Raw genomic sequence first — 17,871 nt, forward strand, 5'->3', positions numbered from 1 at the left:
TTCCAATACACCTCAAGGAGAGAGTCATACACACTCAGGCCGGGTCCAACTCGAGTTTATTTGTTTCCAAACAGATCGACCAGGGAGCTGAGTCGCTCAAATCAGAGTCGACCTCAAACTGTGTCTGAAGCTTTTTTTTATAGCCAACGTAAACAATAGATTTCAACGTGTCGTGCAATTATTGGCAGACTTAGCATTACGTCTTGCATTGTATGTCTTAGTAGTTACATGTTTTATGACGGTTTACATACATGTATCATTTACATCTTAAATCCCCTCCCAGGGGCAGTTCTTAAGCCCCTCTGGTCATCCTTCGGTCAGGGTACAATTTCTTTGCATCAACATTTTTCCCTGTCCCTCTTCGCTTATCTCTTGTAAGGAGTTATTTATTGCATCCGTTCCTGGCTCCATCTGCAGAATTTTAGTTCTACTCGTAAATCAATTGTTAGTCTACTTGTCTTAGTGATAAGTGTGGAAGCGAGAGTTAAAACATGCGGAGTGCATAAACAATTACAAAAGCAGGGTGTATAGATTATGCTGTATTTTTACCACAATTCCCCCCTCAAGATGCTTTCTAACTCTAATCTTAATAGCTGTCAGCTATGGCTACCTTCTGATAATGCACAAACATCTCTCGGTTGACGACTGACTGAACAGTTCGTCTCAGAAGAGCCATGAAGCAGGGTATCATACAGGGAAGCAAACAAAGTGTTGACATCAGTATACAGAAGGCCACTAACGCACCCCTTAACCATCCAGGCTGGGGAAGCCAGGATGTAAACCAATCAAAATTCCACCCGTTCCATGTTTGGGTTGGGACATGCGCTACCTTTTCCATGTCATCCGCTAAGGTCTTTATCAATTCACCATTATCATCTATTTCAACACAACAATTGGACAAATTTAACTTCCTACATACCCCTCCTTCACTGGCAAGTAAATAATCAAGAGCTAAGCGATTTTGCAGTTGTACTGAGCCTTACTGAGGGTTGCAAGCTTGTTTTGAGAACAAGTACAACAGGTGGACATAACTTTTGGGTTCGATATACCTAGAAGGGACAAGAGTCCCAACAAATAGATTAGGGTCCACATCTTTGCAAGCGTAACTTTAAACCTCCAGCAGGTTCATTTTTCCATTTGTTGGCTTTTTGTTCCCCAGTGTTATCAGCTTCCGGATTGACCACACCCTGGGAGTTGGTGTCCTCCTGATGAAAAGGCTTTACCCTCGAGCAGTGGGTCCACTTATCGCTGTTTGATAAGCGAACAGCTGTGTGTGTAGTCAGCAGCACCTGGTAGGGTCCCTCCCACCTTTCCGCAAGAGGATCCTTTCTCCACTTCTTTACCAGGACCTGGTCACCCTGTTTAAAGTTGTGGATCAGCGCATCAAGCGGGAGACTCTGGAATAGGTGCAGCAAACCTGTGTAGGGAAGACAAAACAGACTGCAAGGCGATAACATGTTCCCAAATTTCAGATTTTCCCAAATCTACAGTAATCTGTTCCCTTCACTCTGCTGGCAAGACTCTGGGAGGCATACCAAACATTAATTTAAAAGGTGACAATTTAATCCCTCTACATGGCGTGCTACGAATACGAGTTAAAGCCAGTGGGAGTGCCTGCGGCTTTCAGCGTTCTATTCATGCGTGCCACCTGACCTGAACTCTGGGGTCTCCATGGAGCATGGAGTTTCCATGTGATATCTAAAGCTTTGGACATTTCCTGTACTATTTTCCCCACAAAATGACTTCCTTGGTCTGACTCAATAGACTCAGGCAACAGAAATCGGGGTATTACCTCGTGGAGTAGTACTCGTGTCACTGTGGATGCGGTAGCCATTTTTGTGGGGTATGCTTCCACCCATCCAGTCAGTTGATCGACCAATACCAGCAGATAACGGTAACGACCGGACTTTGGAAGTTCAGCGAAGTCAATCTGCCAGGCTTGTCCAGGATAATGCGCCCACGGTCTTCCTCCCATGGGGGCTGGTGGTCTTGCGGGTTTTGGGTTCACCTTTTGGCAGGTTGGGCACTGAGAGGCCACTCTCTGGGTGTCGAAATAGAGTTTTGGAGCCACTATTTGACGAACTGACAGATCTGCCATGGCAGTGCCCCCCATATGGGTGGAATAGTGTAACTGGTGAAGTACATCCCCTAAGATGCCTCGGGGTACTAATACCTTTCCTCCAGGTACGACCCACCATCCCTGAGGATTTTTTTTTTTTCCCACATAGTCTCAGTCAATGTTATCACAGCACACTCCGTATGCCGTACGCCATGTATTACACTACTTGAACCGTCTACGAAGAATTCCTCCTCCGGGTTCTCAAGTGAGTCATCTGCCAAGTCAGGACGAATCAGTACTGTCTGAGTCAATACCTCTAAACAATCATGGCACGGGGGTCCCAGTTCTGGCATCAGGGTGGCTGGGTTCAAAGCAGTGGTGTGCTTGAAGGTAAGGCCTGGATTAGATAGGAGAAAGATTTCATATCTGGATTGTCTGGAGGGGTTTAGAATTTTTCCTCCCACTCCTCCAAGGATTTCGGGAACTCCATGTGGTATATATTTCCATATCAGCTCCCATAACAATCTTTTGAGCCTCCTCCACAAGAGTAGCTGTGGCAGCAACAGCCCTCAAACATGCAGGCCACCCCTTCGCCACTGGGTCTAGGACATTAGGAAGAACTTAGTTAGACTGGACATTAGGAAGAACTTCTTCACAGTTCGAGTGGCCAAGGTCTGGAACGGGCTCCCAAGGGAGGTGGTGCTCTCCCCTACCCTGGGGGTCTTCAAGAGGAGGTTAGATGAGTATCTAGCTGGGGTCATCTAGACCCAGCACTCTTTCCTGCTTATGCAGGGGGTCGGACTTGATGATCTATTGAGGTCCCTTCCGACCCTAACATCTATGAATCTATGAATCTATGAATCTAGGACCTTGGAGTAGTAGCCCACGGGCTTCCAAGTTGGACCCACTGGTTGAGTTAAGACCCCTGAGGCCACCCCCTTATTCTTATGCACATACAGTCTATAGGGCTTGTGCCCATTTGGAATCATCAACGCTGGGGGTTGCAAGAGGGCAGCTTTTAATAACTCAAATGCATGTTGGTTTTCCTTAATCCATTTCCAATTTGTGAGACGCTCCTTTGTGAGGGATTCATATAGGGGTTTGGCTTTTCCCCCATAATTGGGAATCCACAGTCTACAAAGCCCGGTTAGTCCCAGGAAAGCTCGCAGCTCTTTGGGGTTTCTGGGGGCAGGCATATCCTGTATTGCTTGAATTCGATCTCTACTCAGAGCCCGAACCCCCTCCTCAATTTCATAACCCAAAAAGGTGACCTTTGGCTGGCAAATTTGAGCCTTTTCCCGTGACACTTTGTACCCTTTCTTTCCCAGGGTATTCAGCAAGGATTCTGTCGCTCTCTTTCCCATCTGCACATCGGGACTTGCTACCAATAAATCATCAACATACTGCAACAACGCCATCTCAGGGTGTCTCCCTTTCCATGCTCCAGGTCTTTTTGCAATGCTGTTCCAAAGATATGAGGGGATGAGACAAATCCCTGGGGTAACACTGTCCATAACAATTTGAGTCCTCCCATTCAAAGGCAAACAATTTCTGACTATCTTCGTGTAGCAGAATAGAGAAGAAAGCATCTTTTAAAATACCTTGGCATCTGCTGGAACTTGGGTCAGAATGGTGTGGGGATTTGGAACCATAGGATGATCCACTAAAATCTTTTTGTTTACAGCTCTCAGGTCTTATATCAATCCTGAAGGAGGCGCCATCTGCCCATATACATGAATCAACATTCTCTAAAATCTCAATTCCTTTGGCTTCTAGCACGGTCTTGGCTGTCCGGAGGGCCATTTGATAATTCGAGCCCTGTTTCACTGGCAGCCGCACTACAATTTGACCCTCACAGAAGAAGATTTCTGCTTGTAATTTTGTTAGTAAATCTCACCCCAGAAGAGCTACTGGGCAGGCAGGGGATACTACGAAGGCATGCTCCAACATGTTATTCCCAATCTTCGTGAGGAGGGGCTCACACACAGGCAATCTGGTTCTCCTTCCCTCTATCCCTTCTACAGTCACATGCTTTCCGCTTTCTTTAGCTAGAGGGGGTTTCACTGGGATCATTGAAAAGGTAGCTCTGGTATCCACCAGAGCTTCATAATCTCTGCCACCAACCCTTATATGTACCATGGGATCCTTCTGGGGGTTTGCCCGTAGGGCGGTGGCCTTGGACCCCGGTCCCCTTCAGCTAGAATCTTCCCCTTAGGATTCCGCCTGCATCTGGTGGACCCCCGATTGGGTTTCCTTCTTTTTGTCCTTCAGTTTAGGACAATCTCTTCTCCAATGTCCCTTCTCTCAACAATATGCACATTCATCAGGCTTAAGTCGGCCTTTTCCTTTCTTCTGCCCCCCCCTCAGGTGTCTCCTTCCATCCCCCGCCTATGTTTGTATTCTTGCTCAAGGCAGCCACCAGCATTGCCATCTGCTTTTGCCCGCGCTTTTCCTCCTTCCTCTCTGCTACCTGATCCTGGTTTCCATAAATCTTATATGCAATTTCCATGAGTTCCGAAAGAGGCTTCCCTGGTCCCCCTTCAGCCTTTTGCAGCTTTTTCCTTATGTCTGGGGCTGCCTGTCCAATGAACATCAGATTCACCATGCGGTGATTTTCTGGGGCCTCAGGGTTCAAGTTACTAAATTTTTTTAAAGGCATCAAACAACCGCTCCAGAAAAACCGAGGGAGATTCATCCTTCCCGACGGACTTCGTATAATTTAGAGAGGTTAGTCACTCGTGGCACTGCCTTGCCCAGAGCTTCCACTATAATTCCCAAATACCTATTGTTTCGCTCCCTTCCGTCTTCCGAATTGTTGTCCCAATCGGGACTCTCAATAGGACATATGCCCTGTATATTTCCTCCCTGCCCTATGCACTCCACGGCTATCCGATCCGCCGTTCCCTGTACCAAGCGTCTCTCCTCTGAGGTCAGAAGGGTGTGTAACATCATTTGAACATCAGCCCAGGTGGGGCGGTGAGTCTGCCCTACTGATCAGAATGTTTTGCTTTTTCTCGGGGTCCTCTCTAAAAGAAGAGTTTTGATTCTTCCAATTGAACAAATCTGACATATGAAACGGCACATAAACAAAGGTGGTTTCCTCTCCTGGAGCTGCTACTTGTCTCATTGGACACACATAATTTGGGTGTTGATTGCGGGTCTTACGAGGGGGTCTAGCCGATACCCATCCATCCCAGAATGTTGGAGACCAGCCAGGGCCAAACCAGGGCTGAACCGGGTCGGTCTCTTGCGGGGGTTAGTCGACCTTTCCTTCACGTTCATAAGAAGGGGGGCTGTTGCAAGGAGACTCCTTGGGCCTTCTTCCCCCTTCCCTCCCAGAGTGTCGGGCTGGTTTGAGACAGCGCTGAGGAACTCGCTGAGCCTCCCTCTCCCGGGCTGCTGGGGCCAGACTGGGATGACGCTAGGGAACTCTCTGAGTTTTCCTCTCCCGGAGAGCTTGTACTGGCCGGTGATCGTGCTTGGTCTCTGCGTCTCAGACCCTGAGTCAGATCTCCCTCACTATCAGAATCAGGAAGGACTCGGGGCTTTTTCCCAGTGTCTTTTGCCAGTAACATTTTACACATTTTCCCTTTACACTTTTGGACCCATGGGGGAATAGGATTCATCACAGCGCTTATCCAGCAATCTATATATGGATATTGATCCCAATGACTGTCCCTTGTTACCACATTCAACACTGCATTAGCCAATTTTACATCAAAAGAACCAAACTCCGGCCAGCCTACTCCGAATGTTGGCCACTCTGATCGACAAAAAATAATCAACCCGTCCTTTGGCATGTCCATTCTGTAATCTCCCTTGAATTTACTAAAATTTCTTAGCATGCATCCTAATGGGGTCACAGAGTTTTCTTCCCGGGAGCTACCCGAACCCATTGTGTCAACCAATATACAAAATCATTCAAACACCTGTCCAGTAGGTCATGAGGTTCCAGCTGAGCCCCCTTGTGTTTGACACTACCTTGTTAGGCAGAATCAGGGTGGCTAGACTCAGCCTTAGTCCCAGACCTGGTCAGCAGCTCATGTTTCTAATGAACAAAGTCCCCGGGGCTAATGTTCAGATCAACATGCTGAATGCTAAAACCAATGTCCAGACTTTCACAGTTCAGACCTATATGCTGAACTCCAAAACCAATGTCCGGACTCCCAAAACTCCCCGGTAGACTACTCAAGTGACACAAGGAAAGCGAATACTTACTCTGCCAATGCCCTGGCACCTTCTCTTTGGACCCACTCAGCCTGGATGACTCATTCAATGGAGAGCCTTTAACCTCCCGGGTGTCCCGACTCACGTTCCCGGTGCCCGTGGCAGACTCCAAAAGCGGTCTGGTGGCCACTCCACAGACCCCTTTTCCTTTCTTGTTGTACGACCCCGAGGTGGTCCGAGGGCAACTCCTGGCTGGCTTGCCAAATTGTTGCACAAACGGCATTTTCGTGCCCCTGGAGGCTTTTCCAATACACCTCAAGGAGAGAGTCATACACACTCAGGCCGGGTCCAACTCGAGTTTATTTGTTTGCAAACAGATTGACCAGGGAGCTGAGTCGCTCAAATCAGAGTCGACCTCAAACTGTGTCTGAAGCTTCTTTTTATAGCCAATGTAAACAATAGATTTCAACGTGTCGTGCAATTATTGGCAGACTTAGCATTACGTCTTGCATTGTATGTCTTAGCAGTTACATGTTTTATGACGGTTTACATACATGTATCATTTACATCTTAAATCCCCTCCCAGGGGCAGTTCTTAAGCCCCTCTGGTCATCCTTCGGTCAGGGTACAATTTCTTTGCATCAACATTTTTCCCTGTCCCTCTTCGCTTATCTCTTGTAAGGAATTATTTATTGCATCCGTTCCTGGCTCCATCTGCAGAATTTTAGTTCTACTCGTAAATCAATTGTTAGTCTACTTGTCTTAGTGATAAGTGTGGAAGCGAGAGTAAAAACATGCGGCGTGCATAAGCAATTACAAAAGCAGGGTGTATAGATTATGCTGTATTTTTACCACAGTAAGGGGCCCCCACACAGCTCAGGCAGGCTCCGGGAGAAAAAAAAAAAGAGGCTCCTCACCATTTTTTTTCTTCTTCAGTCAAGCCTGCCCACACTGGCTGCCACTGGGTAGCACAGCCTCTGAGCTGCATGGGGCCTAGTGTTTCCCACTGCAGCTGTGGCGCCCCCAGGGACCATCCGGGCTGGGTGCCAGTGGGTGGGTGCCGCCTGGGGGGTGCTGCCACCATGGAGGGAAGCACCGAAGTCCCCTGCAGCTCAGGGACTGCTCAGCCCACAGGCAGCTCACCTTGCTCCCTCCCTGCAGGAGAGGCAGGTAAGCTCCAGCACCCCTGCACCATCCCCGCTGTCTTCCCGCTACTTGGGACTGTCCAGGAATGGCTGGCTTGTCCCTGGGGCAGAGCGGCAAGGCAGCAGAATAGTGGCTTGGTGTGCTGGTGGTGGGAGAAGGTGGTGGGGATGGTGCACAGGGTGCTGGAAGCCCGTCATGCTCAAACTTCCCTGACCACATTGGCTTCCAGTGACCCCATGCACCATTGCACTTTGTTACGTAGCAAACTAAAATACCTCAGATGGGTATTACCTTGCTACGTAAGAAAGTAATTTAAAGTAGAATACGCCACTGAACATGTAAATAGCAATGCCATTAAAGCAGAATACACCGCCAAGTGTGTAACTAGCAATGCCATTAACACAGTGCAAAAGGACAAGCCACTTTAAAGGCCAATGTTATTGCATGTACAAAGACCCATAGAGCTCAAAGTGCTTAACAGACTGAATATTAAAAGCATGAGATTCTTGACTTGAGTTTAGATATTCTTTGGACAAGGCACAATACATATGTGTTGCAACCAGTAGTGAGGGTGGAGCAAGGATAGATGTAGTTCATGGTTACAGATATGTAGTTTATTCTACACTTTTTCTGGATCTGTCATCTGACAAAAATCATGTCAGTGGTACCCATGATGGTCTAAAGCCATACTGTAATTTTGGAAGGACATCTTCGGCAAGGAGGAGGAAGTGATCCACATCCTTATGTGAGTAAGAATCTTCCTGGCAACGGAGAGGAGGGCAATGCCTTGGTAGTTTCACACACTGACATTTCCCCTTTCTTGAAGATGGTCACAATGTTGGCATTCTTTAAGTCAGGTGGAGCTTTCTTGTTAACACATATTTTGATGAGAAATTGGTTAAGTTTTTGTGCTAGCGCTGTTCCACCAGCTTTGAAGACCTCTGCGGAAATGCCATTTGGTCCTGTCATGTTATTGTTCTTAGTCTGGGTGATGGCACACCAGACTTCCTTAAAGTACGGGGGATCAACAAGAGATTCAATTACTGGGTGTTGAGGGACGGAGTTGATGGTGGCAGCTAAGACCTCAGATTTACAGTTCAAGTGCTCTGTCCAGTGCTGCTTGTTGGATACATTATCCATGAGAAGGGTGGAGCCATCCTGGGATTGCAAGGTGGTTGGGCTATTGGAACATGGCCCATGGATGACTTTTATTGCCTTGTCACAGGGCACTAAGTTGTGCCTGCTCCTTTAAGGGCAGAAACTGCCTAGAGAGAGGGCCCTAGAAGCCAGGCAGAACCCCCACAGGTGCAGATTGCTGTGGCAGCAGGCTAATAAGGGAATTAGCTAGCACCTGCACCCAGTCAGCTGACCAGAAGAAGGACATATAAGTCCCAGGGCTGAGTCTGGAGGCAACGAATGCTCTGGCAGCAGCCAGGGGGGAAGGAGTTCATGCAGGAAAGTTCCACAGAGATGCTTGGCTGCCTGTCCAGCTGCTGGTAAAACTAATGGGCTCTAGGAGTTCCTAAAATACCTGGGGATAGGAGGCACAAATTGCTGAGGGAGAAACTGGCCCTCTTAAAGGTGCAGAGTGTAGCCTCCAGTGCCATTGGTATTGTTATTGTTAGGTTGTAGCCCAGGGGCTCATATTTATGTTGTTGTTTAATCCAGTGGACCAGGCTGAGGCTATTGGGGAGGAGGAGCCCTCATTGGGGCACACTACTGTGTAGAGCCCCAGCACCAGAGAGGGTGCAGAGACAGGGGCCAGGGACCCAGTGATAACAGAAGGCCCAGTTAGGCCAAGACTTCATTACAGGGATAACATTGATATACCACCTGTGAGGCATGGAGCATGGTAAAGGGGAGGTGTTAGAGCCACACATCTAGCCTATACGGCTTGAGTTGTCTCGCATGGCATCTACTTAGAACAGGACCCAACAAGGGGCCTAAAAAACCATGGTGTTAATGGGGGCCATCAGGACCGTGACTGCATAGCAACTTGAGGACAGCCACCCTATCTACTATTTTAATTAACAAGACATGGCAGGGGAGATTAGAAGGCTCCTGCAGGGCGAAGCTGGCACAATCACGGAGCCCTAGGGGCATCACGGCCATTCCTGGGGACCCACTGTGACATGCCTAAAAGAAGCTTCTCATTTCATACTGATCAGCAAAACTCTGGATCTCCATGGCCTTCACTTGCCACCCTTGGTTCTTGATGTCCCATAGCCTTCTCTGAACTACAGCAGTAAGCCTCTCATTTTTGCTGCTTGGAGCTGCAGGCTTGCCAACTGCAGAATGTGATTCTGTTCTGATGGATAAGTGCTAGAATTTCTTCATTATTCTTGTGAAACCAATCTTGGTGATGGTAAGTGGAGTATCTAATTGATTCAGTGCATGCTTTGTGAATATTGTTCTTAACTTCTTCCCAATATGCATGGATGTCCTTGATGTCATCAGGCAGGTCAGAGAGCATGGGTGACTGGTGCCTCCTGAGTTAGGGGGGGCACTTGCCTCCCCCAGCGGCCAGCCATTGACTCCCCGGTTGGCACTCTCAGGGGGCACCAGCACTCCCTGACCAGCTGCCTCGGGGGGGCACCAGCGTTTCCACCTTCCCCCCCCGCCTATCACCTAAGTAGGGAATGCTGGCTGTCAGGGGTGCACCAGCACTCTTAGGGGGTGCATGTGCACCCCTGTGCATCCCCTACGTGTTGCCACTGTCAGAAAGCCTCTCAGTAAGGCATTGTTGAAGAGCCTCGTATCTACCTTGGGCTTGGTGTTAAATCTTTTCTGCATTCCTTTCAGTTATTTATATTGTAGCGGTGTAAGCTGCATGTCCATGATTGAGCTGACTAAATGGTGGTCCATTCAACAGTCATCTGCAACTCTCAGGACTTGGTTGATATGGACATCAGTGCAATCATGGCTGTGGCAGGGCACTGGTAGTGCTTGCCACTTTAAGGACTGGGCCAGGGAGGGGCAGGTGCCTGATTAGGGTGGACATTTTAAGGCCCAGCTCCCTGAGTTGAAAGCAGTTCATGATTAACCAGCAGAGGAGAAACATCACTCTGCTGAGCTCTGCCAGGAACATCTTTAAGGTAAGGGTGAGGTTATGGGGATGGCTTGGAGGTCTCATTGGTCCTGGGCATGACCTAAAACTGCACCCTGCTGGGGCAGGAAGGCCTGGTGGGGCTGCTGGTGGCTTTGCAGTCCCGATGTAAATGCCAGGAGTGATCACCTCCCCTGTGTAAGGTGGGTCAGGGTGCCTTAACCTCAGCTCCCACCTTTGTTTGGGTTATTTAATACAGGGAAGGCCAGGTAAGCTTCATGAACTGCCTGAGCCTGCTGGGGTGAGTGATCCCACGGGGTCAGGCATGCTTTGTGAAGCACCTGAGCCAGGAATGGGGGACCCCTAAACCCTGTGGACAGGCATGCACCTTAGACCTGACCCGAGGTACCTCAACTGACCCATGCTGGAGCCAGGACCCAGAGTGGGGTTGAAGGGCCAGGGGCCCATTGTGAAGGATGACCAGAGAGCAAGAGGTTCAGGATCCTGACTGGCCTGAGATGGGGCCAGAGCCTAAGGGGGAGCTGAAGGTCCCAGAGAGGGGACCACAGCTAATGGGGTGAGGGATACAGCTGAGTTAGCTGGCTGGGGTGCCATCTGTGAGGCTTGGGCCACAGTGTAGGGATGGAACAGAGCTGTGGATATTCCCCATTGGGGTTCAAAATGGGCAGCCTCCCACCTCATTAACACCTCAATACTATTACATCAAGGCATGGCAGACAAGTGAGGTGAGTGGCTGGCTTATAGATGGGAGGCAGGCTGGGGCTTGCACTGGGTGTGAAAGCTTGCCCCTGTCACAATTGGCTCTGACAATAATATAGTCAAGAAGGGGCCAGTGATTGGAGCATGGGTGTTTCCAAGTGGTCTTATATTTGTCATGCTGTCTGAAGGTATTATTTGTGATGAGCAAGTCATGCTCTGCACATTTACTGAGGAGGAGGATACAATTGGAATTGACTTTCCCCACCCCCTGTTTTCTGATGGTGCCACTCCAGAATTCAGAGTGTTGCCCAACATGTTACATTGAAGTCATCCACAAGGATGAGCTTGTCTTCCTCAGCAGTGGCAGTCAGGACTATGTCAAGAGCACAGCAGAATTGTTCTTTGTTGACTTCTTCATTGTCAAGTATGGGGGCATATACACAGATGATCATAGCATACTGATCATTACTGAACTTGAGGCGGAGAGTCATAAGAAGCTGGTTAATGCCCACAGGGAGTCCTGAAAGCTGACACACAATCTTGGTCTTGATGGCAAAGCCAACCCCATGACCGTGCCTCTATTCAGGTGACTTTCTTTTCCAAAAAAAGGTGTAGCCACCTCTTTCTTTCAGCTGGCCTTCATTTGCCCAACAGGCCTGTTTAGGGCAGTAATATTGATGTCATATCTTGCAAGCTCTCTAGCTGCTATAGTGGTTCTTCTTTCAGGATGCCTACTATTTGGGGAGTCCATGAGACTGTGGACATTTGACATGGTGAATTTCAGTACTTTATTTTGTTGGTTTTGGCGGCAGGTAGAGTAACCCCACGGCTGTGGCAATCCAGCCAGAGGGTTTGGGACAACCTATGTTTTGGACACCTTTTCTAGCCCCTTCCCCATTCAGGGTGAGCAGAGGGGATCCTAAAGAGGACTGCTCAGTCACAACCAGAGCCACTAAATTGTACTTCTGTCTCAGTAAGTGCAAAACAACTATCACACGACCGCCAACTACTTGCAGATTTGTGACCAGGGACTCCCAGAGATCACTGTTCTTGTCTCCGCTGCCACTTATCCATCACCTCAGGACTTGGTTCGTGGGAGATGTTAACATTCCTGGAAGAGGCCTGCTCATTACATCTTTTTAACATGGGAAAGCTGGTGTGCAAGCGACAGCCACATGAACTTGATAGGAAAGAGCCCTGAACCCAGTGGAAAGGATGTCTAAGACAACTTGAGACCTTCATCCTGCTGAAGCCCTCATCTTCCTTCACAGCCACAGAGAAACAGCAGGTCTTCAAGTATGCCTGTTTCATTGTTGGGGTCTTTAGGAGTTTGGATCATGCTTAGTCTGGGACTTCACCTCAGGCCTGTTCACCAGGGGAGACCCTACCAGGAGTAGAAGACTCCAGATGACATAGCTCTGAGGGTCATTACAACACACAAGCCTCTCTAATATGGCAAGGTTACAGTTCAAGGAGTGGAAGTGTAGAGAGCATCACCAAGAGCAGTTTATGGCATTCATTGACCTAACCAAGGTCTTTGACTCCATCAGTTGTGAAGCCTTATGGAAGGTGCTGGCTAGGTTTGGTTGTCCACTGAAGTTCATCAGTATCCTCATGCTACTCCACGATGGGGTGACCACTGCAGTCCTTTGCAATGGATCAGAAACACTCATTTACCTTCCGTACCGGTGTCAAGCAGGGCTGTGTCATTGCCCCTACCCTTTTCTCCATCTGTCTTGCTGTGATTTTGATTCTTATCCATAACCACCTTCCTCCCAGAATTGGGGTTGTGTATTGAATGGACTGTCAGCTTTTCAACCAGCGGCACCTCCACAGCAAAACAAAAGTTACCAAGACTGGCATCACTGACCTTCGATATGCTGATGACTATTTTATCCTTGAGCACACGAGACTGATCTGCAGTCCATCCTTGACCTTTTTTTCAGGTGCCTATCATAGCCTGGGACTCTCCCTTAATTGCGAAGACCAAGGTGCTTTATCAGCCTACCCCAGCACAAACTGTCCCCTCTCCACACAAATTACCTTTGGTGGAGAACCCATGAAAAACGTTGAGCATTTCCCATAAATTAACATCCACCTCTCCAAGTCAGTCAGTCTTGATGCAGAAATTGAACATAGGATTCACTGTGCGTGTGTCCTTTGGAAAACTGGTTCACCATATCTTTGCTGACTGAGATCTTCAGATGGAAACTAGCATCCTGTTCTACAATGCAGTGGTTATCCCCATGCTCCTCTACAGGTGTGAGACATGGGTGACATATCAAAGCCATCTTAAGCACCTGGTATGGTTCCATCAGTGTTGTCTCAAGATCCTTTGAATTGGATGGGAAGACCACTGCATCAATGGCAGCATCCTCTCTGATGCTAATATATCCAGCATTGAGGCAAAGAACATGAAACATGAACTCCGCTGAGCTGGCCACTGTGTGCGGATGGCTGACAATTATCCCCTGAAGCAAGTCCTGTTCTCTCAACTCGGTCATGGTAAGAGGACCCATCGAGGACAGAAGAAGCACTACAAGGACATCCTGAAAGCATACCTTAAGAAGGATGGCATCAACCTTACAAACTGGGAAGTGCTGGCTGGTAACAGGTCTCAATGGCACTGCACCATACATCAAGCTACAGTCTACTTTGAAGAGAACTGTCTTGCTCAGGAAGCTGAGAAATGGCAGAGGATGAAGGAAAGTGTACAATGTCTTGGCCAACAGCTGTGCCCCCCGCAAAGCACCACCAGTCATATCTGTAGAAAGACTTGCAGGGCACGGATTGGACTCTTCAGCCATCTTAACTCACCAGTATTCCACCTCCTCAGCAGTCATCACCCTCATATTGAGGGATAGCTGTAAAAATGTAGTTTATTATTTATGATTTCATTACTTATATATTATAGAATAACTTGTTTCTTGGGGGAAAAACAGAAACAATGAACGTAATAAGGGCAATATCTCATAAGATGTTTTAGAATTTTTTGTAGCTTATACTGTATTTATGAAAATACTGGAAAAAAATTATACCTAGGAGTAGGAGGGGCATATTAAAGTCCTAGAGTAAAATTATTTTTCCCCCCAACTTTTCTTTACATAGTGGTTTTCTAATTCAGATGAAGCATGGTTAATTGTTAAAATGGGCTGGTGAAGATTATGGAACCAATTTTATAGCTTGCAGAACAAACTGTAATTGAATTCAACAACTATATCTTTCTTCCAGACGTGAACTAATGCCAACACATGAGCATTTTAATGGTCTCTTTTTCAGCTTAATTATTTTGAGAAAATTCATTCCTGATATAATTCAGTTGAAGCCAAGGACTTTTCCAGATATTAATGTAGCATATTCTTGCTGAGAATCATCTGGAAAAAATGCACTGTCTCACAATATACTTGTTTTAATGGATAACACTTTATAGAAAGAAGCATAGAAAGGGAAGTGGTAACAGATAGCCTGTGTTCTGCAACAGGTTATGATGATGCTTCAGGCAGAGAACAGGACAAACTTGGATGTATTCACAGATGAGCTCAGATATTGAAATTTTGTGAGTTGTTGTCAAAGATAAATGGGAATTAGAAGCTCAAGGAATGCTGAGAAGGAGAGCACAGGTGTTAACTCCTGTCTACAATGTGTTTATCATGTATTACTAAAGTTTTCAGATCATGTAGAGACTGAAGGCATGGTAAGTGATGGAAAGGGTTGGTTATGGAGGATATCACTCAAAGAGTGATCTGGTAGGCTGGGTGCAGTAAAGCTTTATGCATTTCCATATTGACAAATATAAGGTCATCCAGGAGCAAAGAATTTAGGATATAATTACAGGGGAGGGAAATCTGGGGAGTGGTGGCTCTGAATAGGAACTGGAAATAATGAGTGGGTAATTGCCTGGACTTGGGTGTGATGCTGTAGCTAAAAGAGGTATTGGGATACTTGGATGTGTATGTGTAGAATTGGGAAATATTTGTATTTTTATAAATATCACATGCATCTTGGTATATTTGTATATGTGCCTGAATTCATGGAGTGAGATCAAAAAGAATTGTTAAAGAAACTTTGAACTGCACAGTCCCACCAGGGGAAATGTTTTGTTAGACCTGGTCCTGGCCACAAGTGATGACCTGGTAAGGGGACTGTGGGTGCTTGATCACCTGGGTGATAGCAATCATCACCTATTGGAATTCACCATCTAGTGCAGGGTGGCAAAGGCCTGCAGCAAGACAGCAGGCCTGGACTTCAGGAGGGCAGATTTCATCGAGCTAAGGAGACTAGTTGGGGAGGCACTGAGGTCTCAGAGCGTGGGGAGTTGGGAGTCCAAGAAGACTGGTTGTTTCTGAAGGAGATGATCCTCCAAGCCCAAAAAGTGGCAATCCCAACACAGATCAAAGGGGGCAAGAGTGCTCAAAAGCCCCCATGGCTCACCAAATGCACGCAGGAATGTCTCAAAGCTAAGAAGGAGGCGTACATCCAATGGAAGGGGGGAGCCATCACCAGGGAGGACTATACCTCTGTTGCTTGGGATTGTAGGGGGGCTGTTAGGAAGGCCAAGGTGGAGATGGAACTGGGACTAGCAACCCAGATCAAGGATAACAAGAAATTCTTTTTTAAATACATAGGGGGTAAAAAGAAGGTTCTGGGTAACATGGGGCCTCTGCATGCTTGGAAATCTGGTGGTCTCACCAGATGACAAAGCTAACCTATTTAACAATTTCTTTGCCTCCATTTTTCTGAGCAGGGACCAGGTCATCTCCCCCACCGGGATCCCCGATGGTCCCAGGGGAGGCACAGCCAGGGCCAGGGTCAGTGAGGACCTAGTCAGGAAACTTCTGGTGGGACTGGACGTGTTCAAATCAGCAGGTCCTGACGATCTCCACCCCAGAGTGCGGATGGAATTAGCAGAAGTCATTGCGGGACTCCTGGCACAGCTTTACGAGCATGTGTGGTGCTCTGGTGAGGTGCCAGAGGACTGGAAAAGGGCCAATGTGGTCCCCGTTTTCAAAAAAGGGAGAAAGTAGGACCCATGAAATTATAGGCCTGTTAGTCTTACCTTGGTCCTGGGGAAGCTATTTGAGAAAATTATCTAGGTGCACATCTGCAAGGGGCAAGCAGGGGATTGTATGCTTAGGGGCAACCAACATGGGTTCATTAGAGGCAGGTCCTGTCAGACCAACCTGGTGGCCTATGACCAGGTCACAAAATCCTTGGACGCAGGTGTCGCGGTGGATGTAGTCTTTCTGGACTTTAGGAAGGCCTTTGACACTGTCTCTCACCCCATTCTCGTAAAAAAATTAGGAGATTGTGGTGTCGATGCCCATACAGTCAGATGGGTCACCAATTGGCTGGAGGGCTGCACCCAGAGAGTGTTGGTGGATGGGTCTGTGGCAGAGCACAGGGTGTCTCTGCCACTTTAAGGGCCTGGAGCTGGCAGCCTCCAGGTGCCTGATTAGGGCAGCCATTTTTGAGGCCTAGGCTGCCTTTATAAGCAGGGCAGTTTGGCTGCAGGAGGCCAGGCAGCAACATTGCCTGGCCGTAGGGCTGCTGTGAATGACCTGGAGGTAAGGGGGAGCTGCAAGGGGTTGGCAGGAGGCTCCTGGTCCTGGGCATGACCTGAAACTGCACCCTGCCGGGAGTGGGTGGCCTGGTGGGGCTCTCAGTGGCGCGGGAGCCCCCAGGAAATACCAGGCCAGTTATCACTGGTCGGGGTGCCTTAACCCCTAGCTCCCACCAGCACCGGGTGGGTTACCTGTGCGTATGTTGGAGGGCCTAGAAGGCCTGTGTTGTGAGGGGCCCAGAAAGGGCGGACCCCCGAGAGTGGGAGTGATGTGGGCGTGGTGCTGCGGTTGCCCCCGAGAGGTCGGGGAGTGGTGGCATGGTGAGGCCCAGTGACAGAGTGAGCGGCTAGAGAGACCCAGTCCGAAGGGGAGAGTACCCTCGACTGGCCCAAGCTGGGGCCAGGACTATGGCAGTCAAAAGGGCCGGGGGCCCACCGCGAGGGACGCCCAAGAGCCGGGGGCCTGGGGTCCTGACTGGCCTTGAGGTGGGCCAGGGCAGGAGGCTGAAGGTTCCGGGGGAACCACACCCGAGAGGGGAACATAGCTTCGGGGGGGCTAGGTAGCCTGGATGATGGCGGAGTGGCCGCCTGATAGGAAGGATCAGAGAGGGGTCCTGTTAGGACGATTCTGGGGCCCAGTATGGGGCCGGTGATGAGGAGAACTCCATGATGCCATCTGTGAGGCTTGGGCTGCAGTATTAGGGGAGGTCGGAGCTGCAGAGCACCCTTGGCATCGGGGCATTACAGCGGGCAGCCTCCCGCTTAATTGACATCGATATATGAATCAATTATCATCAAAGGCGTGGCGGGCGAGATAAGCGGGCGGTTGCCCAGAGACAGGTGGGCGGGTTACGAAGAGCTCGGCCCTGAGTAGGCCTGCTGTCACGGTGACAGGCGGGCGGGCCACAGAGCTCGGCCCCAGGAGGTCCCCTGTCACAGGGTCATTTTTTACGTGTAGGGATGTGGGCGGTGGGGTCCCCCAGGGCTCAGTCCTCGGGCCTGCACTGTTCAACCTCTTCATCAGCGACTTGGACAAGGAGGTGAAAAGCACTTCGTTCAAATTCGCAGATGATACTAAGATGTGTGGAGAAGTGGGCACACTAGAAGGGAGGGACAGGCTGCAATTGGATCTGGACAGGTTGCAGGGGTGGGCAGATGTCAGTATTGAATCTC

General features: G+C 48.8%; 1 protein-coding gene and 1 long non-coding RNA gene across 2 annotated transcripts in view; one reads left to right on the forward strand and one right to left on the reverse strand.

Annotated features, from left to right (window-relative positions):
- LOC132250384 (uncharacterized) overlaps positions 1-17,871 on the forward strand; it is a 228,995-nt gene that overhangs the window by 51,968 nt on the left and 159,156 nt on the right. The gene's annotated exons all lie outside the window — the stretch shown is intronic.
- LOC132250383 (uncharacterized) lies at positions 40-7,115 on the reverse strand. Its single transcript, XM_059727238.1, has 2 exons — positions 6,278-7,115; positions 40-1,417 (listed from the first exon to the last, which is right to left on the reverse strand). The coding sequence occupies exons 1-2, from the start codon at positions 6,555-6,557 to the stop codon at positions 1,080-1,082; spliced, it is 618 nt and encodes a 205-aa protein (XP_059583221.1). The 5' UTR covers positions 6,558-7,115; the 3' UTR covers positions 40-1,079.

The sequence above is a fragment of the Alligator mississippiensis genome, chromosome 4, assembly GCF_030867095.1.
Source record: "Alligator mississippiensis isolate rAllMis1 chromosome 4, rAllMis1, whole genome shotgun sequence".
Taxonomy (NCBI): domain Eukaryota; kingdom Metazoa; phylum Chordata; order Crocodylia; family Alligatoridae; genus Alligator; species Alligator mississippiensis.